At 37.1% G+C, this 19,994-nt stretch overlaps 1 protein-coding gene across 8 annotated transcripts in view; it reads right to left on the bottom strand.

Annotated features, from left to right (window-relative positions):
- Positions 1-19,994, bottom strand: part of SUVH4 (histone-lysine N-methyltransferase, H3 lysine-9 specific SUVH4-like protein) — a 48,502-nt gene that overhangs the window by 4,441 nt on the left and 24,067 nt on the right. For all 8 annotated transcript variants that reach the window (XM_090316743.1, XM_090316750.1, XM_039026159.2 and 5 more), the window contains exons 9-14: positions 9,957-10,055; positions 8,720-8,769; positions 8,514-8,602; positions 7,781-7,940; positions 7,579-7,684; positions 7,289-7,471 (exon numbers count right to left, since the gene is read on the bottom strand). In XM_090316743.1, the coding sequence (XP_090172869.1) occupies positions 7,289-7,471; positions 7,579-7,684; positions 7,781-7,940; positions 8,514-8,602; positions 8,720-8,769; positions 9,957-10,055 (687 nt within the window). The remainder of the gene's footprint in view (positions 1-7,288; positions 7,472-7,578; positions 7,685-7,780; positions 7,941-8,513; positions 8,603-8,719; positions 8,770-9,956; positions 10,056-19,994) is intronic.

Raw genomic sequence — 19,994 nt, 5'->3', positions numbered from 1 at the left:
TATCAAACATCTCAGCAAAGGGGAAATTGCTTAGTATTGTCTATGTGGATGACATCATACTTACAAAAGATGACGAAGAAGAAACAAAAAAACTGAAGTTACTCTTGGCTAAAGAGTTTGAAGTAAAAGATTTAGGCAACATCAAATACTTCCTAAGAATGGAAGTGACATACTCAAAGAAAAGTTTATGTATCTCTCAAAGAAAATATGTCATTAATCTTCTAAAGGAGACAGGTATGGTCGGGTGTAAGCCCATTTGACCTTAACTATGTTGTAGGAAAAGAAAACACTTTGGTTCATAGGGAACAATATCAAGGACTTGTTGGAAAGTTGATTTATTTAATTCACAGTCACACTAGACTAGATGTTTGTTTTGCAGTAAGCTTTGTGCATCAATTTATGAAGAACTTGACAGTAGAAAATATGCAAGTTGTTTATAGGATCCTCAGACACTTAAAAAGAACCCAGGAGAAGGATTGTACTTCAACAAATCAAAGAAAAGAAATGTAACCTTCACAGATACAGACTAGGCAAGCTCAAAAGTCGATAGAAATTAGTTACTGGATATTGCATATTTGAGTGGTAAATCTAGTCACCTAAAGAAGCAAAAAACAATCAGTTATGTCTGGAAGCAACATTGGAGCGAATTTGAGGGCCCTAGCTCAAGGAATATGTGAAGAAATGTAGCTCAAAGGCATCCTATCAGAAATAAGACTCACCATCGAAGAAGCAATGGAGGTATATTGTGACAATCAAGCGGCGATAAGTATTGCAAAAGACTCCATCCATCATAACCACATAAAAAAATTATTGAAATAAGTATTGCAATTCACTCATCAATGCATATCACTGTGCATCAATTGAATGGAAAAAATTACCTTGAATGGGCACAATCAATCAAGCTAGTCATTGACGACACGGGAAAATTTTGGTTCTTAATAGGTAAATCTTGTGCTCCGAATACTGATGATGCTGCATACAAAACATGGAGGTCCGAGAACTCCTTGGTAACAGCTTGTTCGCTGAATTCTATGGATCCTTCAATTGCTAAACCTCACATGTTTATGAAGACAACAAAGGAAGTATGGGATTCCATTCGAGAGACCTACTCTGACCATGAGAATGCTTCACAAATTTTTTAATTAAAAATTAAGTTATGTCAATCAAAACAAAGAGAACGCGATGTCACAACCTATTACAATGAGATGGTTGCATTGTGGCATTAACTAGACCAATGCAAGGAGGATGTGTGGGAGAACACAGCGGATTTCACTCGTTATCAGAAGCGTGTAGGGAATGACCGTGTGTTCATGTTCCTTGCAGGTGTTATTCAGAGTCTTGATGAAGTAAAGGGTTGTGTTCTTGGGCATCGACCATTGCCATCAATTCAAGAAGTCTTTTCTGAAGTTTGTCTAGAGGAAAGTCACCGCAAGATTATGCACATCAACACTCCAATTCTTGAAAATAGTAGTAATAAAATAGCCTTGATGACTCGTAAGTATGATCAAAGTGGAGATAAGAAGAAAAAGCCATGGTGTGATCGCTGCAAGAAGTTTTGGCATACTCGTGAGAATTGTTGGAAAATACATGGCAAACCTCTAAGATCGAAACCAAAGGCCAAATGTGCTCTCTATACTATGGTTGAAACTTCACAAGAACATCCAGTCAAATCAATTGAAACTCAGTTCACTCCAAAACAAATAGAACAAATCCTGATATTACTTAATCCTAACACTTCTCCATCATGTTCGTTTGCACAAAATGGTAAACTGCATTGTGTCTTCCTTCTCTCAACAACAAAATCTTCCCTGGATAATAGATTCAAGGGCCACAGATCATATGACTAGTTCCTCTAGCCTTTTTTCTACTTATAAACCTTGTGCAGGGAATAAAAAAGTGAGAATGGCTGATGGTCTTTATTCTACCATATCTGGTGTTGGTAATATTGCAATATCATCGTCTCTGGTCCTATCTAATGTCTTGCATATTCCCAAGCTGACTTATAATCTTATATCTGTAAGCAAAATCACAAAAGACCTACCATGCCTTGTTAATTTTTCATCTTCACACTGTAAATTTCAAGACCTGGCCTTGGGGAAGATGATTGCAGTGCTAGGGAAAGTGGTGGTCTTTATTTTTTGGATGAGGAGTCCAACTCAAATAAAGAAGCTCAAAGAAGGTCATGCCTCCAAACAATGTCTGTTTATAGTAATAATGAAATTTATTTATGGCATTTTAGACTAGGTCATCCAAATTTCTTTTATTTGAAAAGATTGTTTCCAAACTTATTTCATAATAAACAATCGTCACTTATCCAATGCGAAATTTGTGCATATGAAAAACATCATAGAAGCTCATATACTCCACATCCATATCAAGCATCTAGGTCATTTACTTTAATTCACTCTGATATATGGGGCCCATCACGAGTTAGAACATGTCATGATAAAAGATGGTGTATAACTTTCCTGAGTCACAAATAAATTGTAAAGATACTCCATCCAAAATTCCTGAATTTGACTTAGAAAATGTGCATACTCAAAATTTTCCTTAAAAAAACAGCATCACCATTCTGAAAACAGATCACGCTTGGAGTCAATGAAACTCTTTGGGCAAGTGTATGAGAGAAGGGTAAGCCATCGTGAACCTGAAGCTATCACTCCCCAGATCTATTAAGAGTCAAAACCAAGATCAGAAAATCCAATAGAAAATCCAAAACTTCCATCTCAGATCTTGATATTCCTATAGCCTTACGGAAAGGGAAACGCTTATGTGCCAAATATCCTATGTTCAATCACGTGTCACGCTCAAAACTGCCCAAACCTTTTGCTTGCTTTATTTCTAGTGTCACAAACATTCAAATTCCCAATAGTATACAGGAAGCTCGAAGCTCTAGATGTTCCGGAATGGAGGAAAGCTGTATATGATGAGATGAATACTCTTGAGAATAATCAAACATGGATGATTGAAGAGCTACCACGAGGAAAACCAACCGTTGGGTGCAAGTGGATCTTACTCCAAAGTTTAATGCTAATAGAATACTTGAACAGTAACATATGGGATCGGTTGCTAAACTTAATATTGTTCAAATTTTGTTGTCTTTTGCAACAAACCTTGATTGGCCTCTAAATCAATTTGATGTGAAGAATGCATTCTTAAATGGATATCTTGATGAAGAAGTTTACATGTTACCTCCACCAGGATTTGAAGAGAAATTTGGATCAAAAGTATGTAAGTTAAACAAGGCACTGTATGGCCTCAAGCAATCTCCAAAAGCATGGTTTGAGAGGTTCACTTAGGTCGTGAAACAACAAGGGTATTCTCAGGCATATGTTGATCACACATTATTCACAAGATTCTCAACGGATGGAAGAATAGCAATTCTTATTGTCTACGTATATGATATACTTATAATGAGTGATGATCAAGAGGAGATAACCATGTTGAAGAATAAACTCTCCAAAGAGTTCAAAATAAAAGACTAAGGAGAGATGAAATATTTCCTAGCCATGAAAGTAGCTAGATCTAAGCAAGGAATCAATGTGTCTCAACAAAAATATGTCCAAGATCTTCTCAAAGATATGGGCATGAGTGGTTGTCGGCCTACAAACACTCCAATTGATGCTAACAGGAAATTAGGAGATACCACTCAAGACTCCACAATGGATGTTCAGAGGTATCAAAGGTTAGTTGGGCGACTAATTTACTTATCACATACTCGTCTTGATATAGCCTTTGCAGTAAGCATGGCGAGTCAATTCATGCACAAACCTTTTGAAGAACATCTTGAAGCAATGTATCGGATACTCAGATACCTCAAGGGTTGTCCTGGAAAGGGCCTCTTCTTTAAGAAAGGAGATAATCGGTCTATGGAAGCCTATATTGATTGGGCAAGCTCTATAATCGATAGGAAATCAACCTCGGGATATTGAATATATGTTTGAGGAAATTTAGTAACATGGAGAAGCAAGAAGCAAAATGTAGTGCTACGAAGTAGTGCTGAAGTAAAGTATAGAGCAATGGCTAATGAGGTGTGAGATTTTGTGAATACGACGTATACTCAAAGAATTGAAGCTCGGAGTCAAATCACCAATGAAGCTTTTTTGTGATAACAAAGCAGCAATAAGTAGTGCTCAAAATTCTATCCAACGTGAATGCACAAAACATATAGAAGTAGATCGACACTTCATTAAAGAGAATTGGAGAATGGAGTAATTTGCATTCCATTTGTTGCCTCTAGAGATCAAACTACAGATTTTAACCAAGGGATTGTTCAAACCAACCTTTGAAGATCTTGTAAGCAAGTTGGGAATGCATGACATCTATGCACCCACTTGAGGGGGGTATAGAAGTTGTATTTAAGTTATTATCTTTTGTATATTTATTTGTATCTTTATTTAGGTATATCTAGTTAGTTGAGATAAGTTGTTATTTGTTTAGATAGGTTGTTATTTGTTTAGATAGGTTGTTATTTGTTATTTATATCTTTATTTAGGTGTATCTAGTTAGTTAAGATAAGTTGTTATTTGTTTAGATTTTTTTTCCTAGTTTTTAGCTACCCTAGTTTAGCCTAATTGTATCTTTAAAAGGCTTTATAGCTCTTTGAAGTAAATGAGAAATTATTATTCTACTCAAAATTACATTTACCACTAAGCCAACTCATGATGGTTGAGAATGCTCACTTTGTTTTTTTTTTTTAAAAAAAGGAAACCATACTTTTTATTAATGCATAAAAAGAAAGTACAACAGATGTGTACTTAAAAAGGAGCGATACAAGACACGGGATCAGGAGACGCAGAGAATGTTCACTTTGTTGAGAGGAAGAGGATGGCTTATCATAATTGATTGTTGATACAAGACCCAATAGGTCCCTAAGAAGTTGCTTCTGCTTTTTAGTTGTATTAGGACTCTTCTTTGTTGTTGGCATTGCCATAATAGAGAACCAAGGAGAAATTTCAGATATAAACTTGGGTCTCCCATCAACCCCTCAATGTCTGTGGTTATTAGCGTTCGTTCATCAAGAAAGGTAGGCAACAAGGATTCATTTTCTATCATTGATTGACCCACGACATTGTCGAAAAGAAGAGGTGAAGATGGATGGTGAAATTGGTGGGCAGAGGAAAGGGGTTGAGGGCTAGAAAAGTAGTAATAAGTATCAAAGCTTTCAAAGAGGGGAGGATTTGTGGAGTGTCTGATATCTGGGATAGAAAAGGTTTTGTTTTTGTTTTTGTTTTTGTATTTTTTTTAATAGAGATGGCTAGTTTATCTGGTGATCTAGCACAAACAGATGGATCTAGAAGGACAAGGTTAGGCATATGGCTGATAAGGTCTTTTGGCCTTTCGGGAGGTGAGGTTGTTAATAATGAAAGGTTTGGGCTTTTCTAATGGGCTCTTGGTGTTCAAGGTAGAAGGAGGAAGAAAGGTAGGGGTTGGGTTGTTAAGTGGTAAATGGTAATAATGGTGGAACGGTATTTGGGCCCAAAAGTAGGGAGTGAGCTTCATCTCGCGGTAAGGGCGAAAGAACAAAGGGGTTTAATGTACTAAGTCAGTCAGATGGGTGAGTACAGTCTTTTTGTCACTGTTGCAAGGCCTTCTTCCACATCATCAGTCCTCCAGGAGTCCTTTTTCTTTGCACTGTCATCATTGTCAGCAAGGATGGGACCTATTAACTCTATTCCAAGACACAATCCAAGGAGTCCTTTCTCCTTTGCAATAGCCTTCCAGAAAAGAGGCTCACTGATGGAATTCCTCCATGAACTCTCCATCATGTAGCAATGTGGTTTCCGGCCATAAAATGGATTAGTGGAGACAAAACGTCGAAGATGAGGAGGAAGGTAGCCAAACTTCAGCAGGGATAACACCGTGGAAATTGGTCTAATCTTTATCAATGCTTCCATGAGATCCATCCTCGATAAAGCCCAACATAACCCCCAAAAATGTCCAATGATTTTGAGGGTATCCTCGTTCCAACTATTTAAAGGCAAGTTCCTAATTTTTATCCAACCTCTATATGAGGGTACAACAAAGTTTCTATCAGTTGCATCATCATTCCATTTTTCAAATTTCAATGAGTAACGTCCCACCTTATACCATTCCTTAAAACTACAAAGAGTATTGGCATGTTCACTATCCTCACACCGAAGAATGGTTCAATCGGCCTGGAAAGGATTTGGTGCATAATAATGACTGATGTGTTGTAGTAAGGTCTAGTAATTTGGTACCAATCATCATGAAAAGATTGTCTAAAAGCAATGAACGGGTCGAGATTAGTGGGGTCCTTTATGAAAGGATATCTTGAGCAAAAGTGGATTTTTTTTTTATATATTTGGTGGTTGTTTATTGTCTAACACTTCTTTTTAAGAGAGGGGTCTTTTATGAAAGGATACAAGGGGTAGGTGAGGCTTCGATGGTGGGTTAATGGTGAGCTTAGTAGGTGGTGTATTGATGAGATCTACAAAAGCTTTCAAACCTTTTTTGTGGGTAACACAAGAACTAGTAACTTATTAATCCTCCATTACCTTAAGGATAGCTATTTCAACAAGGATCCCTTTTTGATTTGTTGTCTTTTCAACCCAATTATTTTGTCCATTGACTCTTGTTTCTCTAAAGAAATGTTGATTCAAGGGAGCATGTTGCAGAGTTTTGAAGCTGTCGGTCAACTAATGAACGATAGAACATTTGATGGAGATGAAGGAGCGATTTCTGGTGATCTTGGTTCTTTCTCTTCCCCATGTCTACGATTGAGTTCTATGGAGAAGTGTTTTTTCTCAATGGAAATTCTAGGCGATGGGATTGTCGGCATCTTTGTCGTCATGTTTGGTGACCGGCAAGTTCATGATCAGAGATGGTTGCTAGTTGAGTCGAATGGGCGAGGAAGAGAGACAGAACAGCTCAATCATGCTAGAGTACATTATCTAAGTCTATTTCAATTGAACTTAACATTTATAATACCCAGAGAGGTGGATGGTTCAATTTACAAAGATTATTTGTTGATTTAAAAAATGTGTCGTTCTTTTAAGTTCTTGAAATAGTTCTTCTGGGGTAGTTAAGTTCTATTCCTTCAACCAGCCACTTACAGCCAGTTAGCTACTATTTTTGTTAAACCAATGTGCTGCCATTACTATAAATATGACAGTCCTTTGTACATTTGAGGCACTGAATAAAACTGAGGTACTATTTCACTTGTATGCAACACTCTAATAGAATTTTGAAAAAAATATACACATTGTCAGAGTTAGAGATTTTATTTTCATGAATAACCGTTCATGTAAGGAATCTTGCATGGTACCTCTCGTCCACCAATGCCCCTGATTGTTTGCAAACAATCAATGTCGAAGATATAATTATTCTCAGATACATGATCAAGATCCTCTGTCCTTGCAAGTATTCCTGTGTATTCACAAACAGGTGCACCAGATGGTATAAAATCCCATGACCTAACAGCCCACCCTTTCTTTGGTGTTCGGAAAACCTGTTCACAAAAGATACAATATTTGATTTGAATCATTTAAAATTTGGTTGAATCATTATTGGAAAGCAAAATTAGGAGTATTGTAACTAGAGATCCATCCTCCAAACCTCAAGTCGATATCCGATCCCCCTCTGAGAAGTTCGATTCACACAACCAGGACCACAACCACAGTTGGGACCACATTCATAAACGACATCCTTGGCTTCTATAAGTCTAAAAATGAAAAAGCACACCCGATCAGAATCATGATAAAATATCCAAGCTAGAGAGATTTCGATATATCTGATCAAGATTCAATGGAGTCCAGACCTTCCACCATCACGCTGCACATATGGGAAGTCTGATCCATTAAGCTTAGCACACGAACATGTCCTTGAAGCGATACATGATCCTTTACAGTCACATCCATTAGCATTTGGAGGAAGTTTCACACCATGTGCAACTTTAATGGATTTACAATAAGTGAAACCTGAAATATTTTCAAGAGGATGCTTTCAGAATAGAAACTACTTTATACTTGAAAGGTGCAGAAAACTAAATGGGAGATTCAGATACACATTTTCAAGATAGAGATAGTAGAAATGAAATATCCAAAAGAATTATATTAAACATCTTGGGTTTTTGTTGAAGAACATAAGTTCTTGAAAGGGGAAAAAATTATATGGAAAATATATTGATGAAAAATATAATTTGATCAGATATCATATTTACATGTCAGAAAAGACTGAAAAGTACAGCAACAAATACCAGTATGCTTACGTGTGTAAACAAAAAAGAATAGAAGTATCAGAGTGAAAATATTTCTTGTAGTAAATGCTACAAAAAGTAAACCAAAAAAACAATGTTCAAAACAAGGATGGTGAAAAGAGAAAGGACACAGCCAATATGTTCTCCTTTCCTACCAAGGAAGAGAACTAGCAGATGAAACAACTTCCAATGTACCAGACGCACCACCAATCTAGTACAAGAATATCTAAACCAAGTCTGTAACATTGATCAAAACGACTTAATCCCATCAAACCAACTTTGTTGTTTCACTTGCCTATGGGTGCAACAGGTGGATCGTCAACCAAATTAGTAGCTGGAATAGGAATATCCTCCTGACCACCAGTGATATCCTCGCACACCAACCTTGGAGCATTTAAATAAAATAAATAATCAATGAATAAACAAAACACACATAAATGATCCTTTAATTTTGAAATAACCCTAAAGTATGTCTTTGCATTAGCTTATTTAATTTCATACCCACGTATTTCTGAAACTGACTTGGGAACCCGACCATAAATAAATTGAACCTGTCACAAGAAAAAATGTTTATATTGATCAAGGCACAGACAAAGAATATCTCCCCTCCATCATTATACATGCGCTCAATAAAGTGTATTAGGAAATCTCAAATTTGTAATACAAATGACCTAGAGCCCATTTGGATTGACTAGAGAAAAAAGTTTTTTTCAAAAAGATTATTTTTATTTAAACTCTTTTGATAAAAATTGTTGTTTCAAAAACTATTCTGAATGATTGTCAAACAACTCAATTTTTTCTAAAATGACTTATTTTGCAAATTAAACACTTGAAAAGTTAATCTAAACACACCCTAGGCAATTAACAATAGAGAAAAAAGAATGTAGGACAGGACAACATAAAAGGAAACAAAATAATTAGGCTGAGGGAAGGAAAAATAATAACAGAGAGATAAATAAAGAAACGGTTATGTACATAACGAGCATGGGCAGAAATAGTGAAACGGAGGGAGAGACTAGAGATCGTGATTAGATAGAAAAAAAGATGCCAGGTGTAATGAAGTTTCAAACATTCTTAGCTAAAAGGGATCTAGTAAAATGGGATAGCAATTTTGTTTTGTATAATAAAAACAGGGACTAATAAAATTACTTTTTCCTTCTAATTGGATATATGCAATTTTAGTCCTCTTATATAGGAGAAAGACCTTTTACAAATATGGAAAGAATAAAGCAATAAAGGATAAATATTTGAAAAGTTATATTTATATACAAATATAGAAATTCCAACACGGGGAAGCTTTTTTTTTTTTTTTTTTCATTTTTAAGAAACAAATTTCATTGTTGCATGAAATTTACAAAAGAGCAATAGCCAAAGCCAAAGGAGTTGCAAGATATTTCTCCTATTGGTCAAAAGTGAAGTGAGGTTATATGAGCTATAGAAAGATGTACATTTGCACTAAGACGACATATGAGCTTCCCTTTTCATTGGTAAAACATGTTGTGAGGTTATTAAGGGACTTTTCATTGGAAGAAAATGAAAGGATACATGCTATCCTAAAGCAAAGACAAGGGCCAATGCAAAGGAGTTTACAAATGAACTCCACTTGACATAAATCAACATGAAGCTAACGGTAGAATCTTGATAAAAAGTGTGCGAAATGGAAACAGTATTGTTAACACAGACTAAGCCATAAGAATTTTTCAAACCAAAATAGTTATTAAATCAGAGAAGTATAGACCTGGTTTGTAGTCAACAGCGCCTGTCCTTCAATCCGCCTAAGACGAAATTTAAACACAGTAAATCCAGAAATACCTTTCTCTGCCCAATACTGTATAACCTGTGAAATACAAAAGTACTTAATCAATTGAATAATAAACATAAACTTCATGCCATAAGAAGCATTAAAATCACGTAAGTATCAAGTTATTATTTTAATTGAACAATGTACGCTCACTTCTTGAAAAAGTTTAATGAACAGAGCCGAACCATATCAATCATCTAGCATCATATTTCAGGAGTCCTCAGATAATGACTATATTTGAGTAATTCGTTAACTGAAAAGCAAAAACTAAGGCTCCATTTGATAATCATTTGGTTTTTTGCTTTCAGTATTGGAAAATTAAGCTCATACCTTCCACCTCTAAATTTCTTTTCTTTTTTTTTATAAGTGTTGAAATACGTTGAATTAGCCCTAAGGGCATTTTTGTAATTTACACTATATTTGCTAAATTAGGGTTTCACCTCATTTTATTTATATCTGAGGTTGGGGTCTATTGTAAGTATGAAATTAGAATAATAAGGCCTTTTCTATCGTGGTTTTTCTTCCCTGAATTAGGGTTTTCCACGTAACCTCCTTGTGTCGTTTCCTTCTTTTCTATTTCAATAACCCTGATAGAAGAAACTCAGTCATTAAATTTGATAGGTGAAGGTACACTGGCAGACACGACTAATGTGGCTGTGATTCAAGCAATAGTTGATCGGTATCTCCAAACCTCATCCCAGGCGGCGCAGCCGAACAGCTCCAGTCGGTGCGCCGATCAGCTCCCAGACACAGCCGTTCCAGCCGAACATCATTAATGAGGGTCCCTCAACGTCGCACGCGATCGATTCTTTCACTTCACACACGTTTGGCCTTTCGACTTCGCACGGGATCGGATTTGCTCCAGGCGGCCGTGGGTTTGCTCCAACTGTCGGGTCGGGTCAAATCAGCGCGTTTTTTTCAACCCAACAGCCGATCGTCGAGCCCTCTATCCATTACCCACCGTCGCAGTCGTCTGGGAGCAACATCGATCACAGGCTGCCGTATTTTGCCGCTGGTGGACTTCCGACAGTAGCCTCTTCACAATACCATGGTGGACAACCTCTTCCTCATGTGTACCCAGTTCAACCTCAATTTCGAATGGGTGATTCCGTTGAAGAAAATCCCATGACCTATGGACAGAAACATTCCAGATCTTCTCATGGTGAACTCCAACAACAATTGGTTAGTCTCCAACAACAGATGGCCACCCTTGGAGCCAGATTGAATGACCATGATTCTTCCCCGATGTATTCAAAAAATCCGGTATCAATGTTTCCTACTCTTCCTACTACTAATCTTTTATCTGGGACTATAGGAAATTCTGCAGGAATGATCACGGGAGAGAAGCTGAATGGACAAAATTACTTTTCTTGGTCCCAAACAATTAAAATGGTTCTTGAAGGACGCCATAAGTTTGGATATTTGACTGGAGAGATACCACGACCAAATCCTGGGGATCCTCAAGAGCGTGTCTGGAAGGCAGAGGATTCTTTGCTCCGCTTGATGTTGATCAGTAGCATGGAACCACAAATTGGGAAACCTTTACTCTATTCAGCCACTGCCCGAGATATTTGGATGCAGTCCGACGGTTATATTCGAGGCGTCAGAACGCATCCCGCCTGTATACTCTACGTAAACAGGTTCATGAATGCAAACAAAGGAGCATAGATGTAACATCATACTTTAGCAAGATGTCGTTGTTATGGCAAGAAATGGATCTATGTCGGGAGATCATCTGGAACTGCCCGCAAGATGAAATTCAATACTCAAAGATAGAAGAGGTTGAGCGTGTGTGATTTTCTTGCAAGGTTGCACCTCAAATTTAATACAGTTCGGAGTTGAATACTAGGGTAGAAACCAATACCGTCTCTCATGGAGGTTTGTTCAGAGGTTAGATTGGAAGAAGATAGATCAAGTGCAATGAATGGGACGGTGTTACCACTGTAGAGTCAGCTGTCTTTGGGATGAAATCCGTTGGATCTGATGGTGACAAGCAGAATAGTAAAACACCCCCAGTGTGAGCATTGCAAAAAAACAGTGACACACGAAGGATCATTGCTGGAAATTACATGGTCGCCATCCGAATGGTAAACGTCGCCCTCCAAATGACAAGTCGAAATCTGGTCGTGCTCTAGTGAGTGAATCAGTTGAGGGGACGCACAACCTCAGACACAGCCTCCAGTGACCAACCTTGGTGATTCAGGTACCATAGGGATCGGAACAGTTGCTCAATCAAGTAACCCTCAATCTTTTAGTTTCCTTGTTGAAGGGAATGAGTTAAGGATTCTAGATTCATGAGCGACCGATCACTTGACTGGCTCATCCAACCGATTTCTCTCATACTATCCAAACATTGGAAATGAGAGGATTCGAATTGCAGATAGGTCCTTTGCTCCTATTGCTGGAAAAGATAGACTATCACCATTTCAAGGATTAACTCTACAAAATGTCCTACATGTGCCCAAAATTTCTTACAACTTGTTATCAATAAGTAAAATTACAAAAGATTTGAACTGTAGAGTTGTCTTCTCACCAGATGCTGCTTTGTTTCAGGACTTGAGCTCGGGGAAGACGATTGGCACTGCCTGATATGACAGAGGCCTCTATTTCCTTTCTGAAGATGCTTCCTCCAAGAGCTTGTTTAGGACTAGTCTTTTATCTTTTTTTACTATGTCTGAAACAAATTATTTATTGTGGCATTTTCGTCTTGGACATCCGAGTTTTCAATATATGCGATATTTGTTTCCTCATTTATTCCATAATGTGAATGTTTCTTCATTATCTTGTGATGTCTATATACGTGCTAAACAACCTCGTGTGTCTTTTGTTTCTCAGTCCTATAAACCTACCCAACCTTTTCACCTGGTCCACAGTGATGTTTGGGGTCCCTCAAACATCTCTACCCTGTCTGGTAAACGGTGGTTTGTAACTTTCATCGATGACCATACCCGACTTACATGGGTATATCTCCTTGCTAATAAGTCCGAGGTTCTACCTACCTTCAAACAATTCTATACCACTATATTAACACAGTTCAACACAAAGATTGTCATTCTTCGGAGTGACAATGGTCGTGAGTTTGTTAATCACACCCTCCAGAAAATTCTAGTGTCAAAGGGGATCATCCATCAGAACTCGTGTGCATATACTCCACAACAAAATGGAGTGGCTGAATGGAAAAATCGTCATCTCATTGAAGTTGCTCGTTCCTTGATGATTCCAGCGTCTCTCCCTTCGTACCTGTGGGGAGATGCGATTCTTACCGCAACTCATCTCATTAATAGAATGCCTTCACGAGTTCTAAAGTTTCAAACTCCTCTTAAGTGCTTCAAAGAATCCTATCAGTCTATCCGTCTTATTCCTGAGGTTCCTCTTCGTATGTTTGGGTGTACAGCTTTTGTTCATACTCATGGTCCACATCGGACTAAGTTTGCTCCACGAACTCAAAAATGTGTGTTTGTCGGGTATCCCCTTCATCAACGAGGGTATAAATGCTTTCACCCATCTTCCAGAAAATATTTTGTTACTATGGATGTCATGTTCTTGAAGATAAACCGTTCTTTCCCATTAGTCATCCTCAGGGGGAGACCACGAATGAAGAGACTAACAATTCCACATACTCCGTACCTATTAGCTTCAATCTTGAGCCTAGTCCTAATATTCCTGACTTGAGCCTAGTTCGAATATTCCTGGACCTAGTCTACCTAGTCTTGAACCTAATTCTGCTCATGCTGTACCCGTGTCTGTCCTTCCTACTAGACAAGTACCCTGGATAACATACTATAGGAAGAATCTCAGAAAGGAAATTCAGGAAACCCCTGGTGTTCCAGCAGAAAATGTCCAAGCGTCGGAACCAACTCAGGTTCAAGATCCTGTTGTTTCAGAGGAGATTCTTGAAGAGAAGTCTGAGAACATAGAAAATGATGAGACGAGCTCAGAGAAGGTTGAAATTTCAAGAGGTAATGAGGTGCTGAAAGATCATCAAGAAGATGCAGAATTGTCTCAGAAGTCTGATACTAAAGAGAGACAAACGAAAACTGATAACTATGATACCACTCTGGATATGCCAATTGCTTTGAGAAAGAGAACCAGGTCATGTAGAAAATATCCTTGGCATAGTTTTCTAACCTATAGTAACTTATCTCCTGGTTTTAAGACTTTCATTACTCAACTGGATGCTCTAGCAATACCTACCAGTGTACATGCGACCATAGAAGTTCCCGAGTGGAAAGCAACAGTAATGGAGGAAATGAGAGCTCTCGAGGCAAATAAGACTCGGGAGTTAGTAGCTCTCCCTAGAGGTCACAAAACAGTTGGTTGCAAATGGGTGTTCACAGTGAAGTATAAGTCTAACGGGACGTTCAAAAGATATAAGGCCAGATTAGTTGCTGAAGAGTTCACTCAAACGTATGGGATTGATTATTCATAAACCTTTTCCCCAATGGCTAAGTTAAACACGATTTGTGTTCTTCTGTCTGTCGCCGTAAATAAAGATTGGCCCCTACATCAATTAGATGTAAAAAATGTCTTCCTAAATGGTGAGTTAGAAGAGGAAGTTTACATGAGTCCACCTTCAGGTTTCAAAGCTAAGTTTGGGAATCATGTTTGCAAACTCAGGAAGTCCTTATATGGGTTGAAGCAGTCCCCTAGGACATGGTTTGACAGGTTCACTGTGTTTGTTAAGTCCCAAGGGTTTGTTCAGGGGCATTCTGATCATACCTTGTTTACCAAAAAATCATCCTTAGGGAAGATTGCTGTGTTGGTGGTGTATGTTGATGACATCATCTTATCAGGAGATGACACGACAGAAATTGCTAAGCTAAAACAGAGGATGGCAGGTGAATTTGAAATCAAGGATCTTGGTAGTTTGAGGTATTTTCTCGAGATGGAAGTGGCAAGATCAAAAGCAGGAATATTTGTATCTCAACGGAAATACACTCTGGACTTGTTGAAGGAAACAGGAATGACTGGATGCAAACCCATTGACACTCCTATTGAGGTCAATAGCAAACTGAAAAGCATTTCGGAAGGAGTTCTTGTGAATAAGGAGAGGTATCAACGCTTGGTAGGAAAACTAATTTACTTATCTCATACTAGGCCCGACATCTCCTATGTTGTGAGTGTGGTAAGTCAATTCATGCAGAGTCCATATGAAGAGCACATGGAAGTTATGACTCGAATTTTGAGATACCTGAAGTCCACCCCGAGGAAGGGTTTAGTGTTCAGAAACATGACACACGGAGCATCGAGGCGTATACTAACTCAAATTGGGTCGGATTTGTGACTAATAGAAAGTCAACCTTAGGGTACTGTACCTTTGTGTGGGGAAATTTGGTAACTTGGCAGAGTAAAAAACAGGGTGTAATGGTCAGAAGTAGTGCTGAGGCAAAATATAGAGCTATGAGTCTAGGAGTGTGTGAAGAAATCTGGTTGCAGAAAGTTTTATCTGATCTTCACCAAAATAGTTCGGAGCCCATGAAGCTGTATCAAGGTTGCCATCAGTATTGCGAATAATCCCGTGCCACATGATAGAACCAAACATGTGGAAATTGACAGGCACTTTATTAAAGAGAAGTTAGACTGCGGAGCTATCTGTATTCCCTATGTACCTTCAATCCAACAGGTTGCAGATGTTCTTACGAAAGGGTTATCGAGACAGACGTTTGAAGCTTGTATTAGCAAGTTGGGTCTTGTCGATATCTACGCCCCAACTTGAGGGGGAGTGTTGAAATACATTGAATTGACCCTAAAGGCATTTTTGTAATTTATACTATATTTGCTAAATTAGGGTTTCACCTCATCTTATTTATATCTGAGGTTGGGGTCTATTGTAAGTATGACATTAAAATAATAAAGCCTTTTCTATCGTGGTTTTTCTTCCTTGAATTAGGGTTTTCCACGTAAACTCCTTGTGTCGTTTCTTTCTTTTCTATTTCAATAATAAGAAACATTTCAATAATTAATGAAAAGGAGAAACCCCAAAACCCAATAGGCAATTACAAGAAGGATTTCCAATTGAAGACAAAATAAAATAAGTTAAAATGATCAAAAGGGTGCTTATCTTTGCACCAATAAAAGGCAGTAGATAAACAAAGAGTCCAAAAGAAAGCATGCAGAATAGCTAAACAAATCGATTTTTTGATACCACCAAAAGGATGACCCACAATAAGAGATGTCAAGATATCAAAAATACGATTAGAGCATGGCAAAGACCAACCAACAGCCTCCAAGATGAAGTTTGATTCAATAAAGTTGTTATTGAACATTTGGATTGCTCGTTTCGTTTTAGAAATAACCTAAATTCAATAAATTAAGATCCATGACTATTACATGAATACTTGAACTTTATGTGGAGACATAAGATCAAGTTCGCGTAAATAGTCAAAATGATCTATAGTATATAGATAAAGTGGGTACTTTATTCTGGGGACACTATTATATGTAGCCCATTTTGTAGATGTTACAATTGTTGTAAAGTGTTACAGACGAAATGATCCTAATTCGTTCATGTGAAGACATACGAGTGGAGACATTCTACACAAAAAGTTTGTATAAGATCGAACTAAGATATTAGTCCCTTTTACTTTATAACGTTGTTTACTTCTTAAGATGACTATTTTAAAGTGATGACCTAGGTAACTTGACCTTAATTCTGAGCTAACTATGAATTCCTGTTTATCCGAGTGAGAATTGGCTCAATAGCACCGACTCAATAAACCTCCCATTTCAGGTGTAAAACCGGATAGATAGCTAGGGACATAGGGTGTAAGATGGAATCCACTCCTACCCGCTTTTAAGGATAGTAGAGAGGTTGTTCCCTTAAATGCTGACTCTGGGTCTTGAACAAGGGGTCACACCCTCTCATTGGCCCGAGAAGGACTCAATTTAGTGATTCACAAACCAATTGTTCATAAGAGGATCAGTGGGACTTAAATAACAAGATGTAATCTCAGGGGTAAAATAGCCTTTGAACTAATCGTTATTACGAACAACCTGTGAAGGGTTGACTTACTAATCATGGTTATATCAACTGAACACAATATATCTATCGTGAGAGAAGTACAACTACTGGGTTTTGGTGAAGTGACCTGATAGTTGATGAATGTTGGTTAATTAGGTTAAAGAGTTTAACCGATTAATCTCAAATCGTTGTAGTCCATGATCTGTAGATCCATTAAGTTCCCACTAACTCACAAATAGATTAAATCTTAAAATAGAGTGATGAGGAAATTTGAAGTGCTCAATTTTGAATTAAGGAAATTAGTAATTATATATGATATGATTACACATTTAATTATCAAATTAAACGAAATTGGAGAACTGAATAATATTTAAAATTGATTTAAATATTAATTACATAAATAGGGATTCATGATAGTGAAATTAGTATTATATTAATTTAATATTAGATATTAAATTATTTTAATCAATTAAATTATTTAATTAATTAAATAAATTTTATTTAAAATTAACTACTTGAATTAATTTTATTTAAAATTGAAAATTGAATTTTATGAAAAATCAAACTTCAAAATCAATTTTGTTTTTGGAAATTTAAATTAAACAAATGAAAATTTGATTGTTTTTTAAATTAGAAAATTGGATTTTCCTAATAAGTGGGTTTATCCCTCTTTTACCACTTTGAATCACAATTCCACTCAATTCCTCCAAGTAGAAGGTGTCAAACTCTTGGGAAGAGTCTTGGCATGCTAAAGAGTCATAAAACTTAGCTAGTTGTGTTGAGAAATGGCCATGCAATCGGGTTTTGAGAGCTGAATTGCAGAAAAAATAGTTCTTCCCTTTCCAAGCTAAAAACCAATCTTTTTCCTCAAAGATTCCCCAAAATTAAAACTCATTTTGAATCTCATAATTCAATCTAAGGTCCAAGAGAATAGTAGGGAAGATCCATTGATGGTCCACAACTTTTGGAGTCAAAATTGAAGTTGATTTCGTGGATTAAAGAAGTTCTACAGAGGTATATCTGAAATCCTCTTTTTAGTTCTTGAACGTACTTTCTTAGTTACTAAAATTGATGAATTAGAATGTTTAATGATTTTGTTTGCTTCTGCTAATTGCATGCTAACTCCAACACTCGGATATCTCAAATAGGTTGACACTCCCTTAGTACTCTCATCATATCCAATAAAAAGGAACAAACCAAGAACAAAGTCCCAAAAATAGCTTGGGACCAATATAATGCCAAATTAATACAATCTAAATCCTGGAGCTAACACAATGACTTAATAACATAATACAACCAATAGAAACACTAAACAAAACCATCTAAATATTACTTAAAAAGAAAGATGAAGGCCTTCCAATTAAGACTGATGTCTTGTATAGAGAAATCTTCAAAAGCTTTCGAATGTGAACACCATGATGAAGCATTAAGCCAAGCTATCTCAAATCTAAACATCCTAAGGGGAAGTTTTGTCATGAAAAATTCTTTGATTTCTTTCGAACCACAACTCAACTTACAAGGCTTTTACTACATTAATCCAAATTAATCTTGGTTCTTCTTTGAACTTAGGGCCGGTCAGTAGTTGAAGAACATTATCTTTAAAAACATTACCAAGATCCCAGCTAAGGTTGAAACAATTAAACAATTGAAGCCAACAATTTTAGCATAACCGCAACTAAAAAACAAGTGCTGCAAATCTTTGCAAAGCAAGGAGGTCAACCTTGTGGAGATAAACAATGAGAGGGGAGTTTCATTTGCATTACAGATGCATAGTTGAGAAGCCCATTTAACATTATCCAAATTGCAACATTTATCCTTTGAGGGCTTTTAGTTTTCCACAAAGCCAATTCCAGCCATTTCCCAATGGGAGAGGCCGTGGAAAGATGTTTGACAAGGGATTTTACCGAAAATGAACCATTAGCTTCTAATTCCCAAAATCTTTATCAAGATTTGTTGTGAGTGATTTTGTAGATACAAGACCAACAAGGATTTGAAAATCATCTATTTCTTCTTCCTTGAGTAATCTTCGAAAGTTAATGGACCAAGACGCAAGTGCAAAATCCCAAAACTCATGGACAGCTCCATTCAGATTTAAAGAAATTCTATAGTCTTGGGAAGGAATTTTTTACAGGTATTTTATCCAACCAAGGATCATGTCAGAATGCAATTCTTCTACCATTACCAATTTTGTAGGTTGACAATGATTCAATTTTTAACCAAGTCCTTGATATGCTAATCCAAGGACTACGAAGGTTGCAAGTAACTTTTCCATTGGTATGCCACCCAAACAAGCTTCTACCACGGGTACTTTTTATAACTTGGCTCCATAAGGAATTCTCATCGTTAATAAGTTTCCACCCCAACTTAGCTAAAAGACTTGAATTCTCAATTTTCAATCCTTCAATACCAAGTCCACCATCTTCTTGCGTTCAGTTAACTATGTCCTTTACTAAATGGCTCCATTTGCCTCCCGAATGGCCTTCCCAGAAGAAATTCCTCATTAATCTTTCAACGATTAAGATCACCTTTTTTGGCATAAAGAAAATAGATATGTAATAAGTAGGGATGTACAAAAGGACAAACTCACAAAAAGTGGCACAGCCTCGTCTAGGGAGGTTGTATCTCTTCTATTTATCCAATTTGCCTTGAATTTTATCAATCACTGGCTGCCAAAATTCAACCTGTTTGGGATAATCTCCGAAAGGTACCAAGATACAAAAAAGGAAGGTGAACGACCTTGCAATTCAATCTGGACGCCGCTGAAAACTTGTTATCGTCAATATTGATGCCACATAATACAAATTTCTCCCGATTAACCTTTTGCCCTTATCTTATGCCCCTCGAAGCTTTGATTCTTCCCCTTGGCCTTCCGTTTATGAAGATTGAATATTTTGGGTTAGACACAACCAATTATTCACAAAATCCATCTTCAATCAAAGTTCTTTTCAACAAGAATTTTTTCAAGAAAAACCCAATCTACACGATCAAAGGCTTTCTCTAGATCAAGTTTTAAG

This window comes from Benincasa hispida, chromosome 1, assembly GCF_027475165.1.
Source record: "Benincasa hispida cultivar pf3 chromosome 1, pf3_genome.v1.1, whole genome shotgun sequence".
NCBI classification, from domain to species: domain Eukaryota; kingdom Viridiplantae; phylum Streptophyta; class Magnoliopsida; order Cucurbitales; family Cucurbitaceae; genus Benincasa; species Benincasa hispida.
Note: the sequence above shows the minus strand (reverse complement) of the source record. Positions and strands in the feature narration are given on the sequence as shown.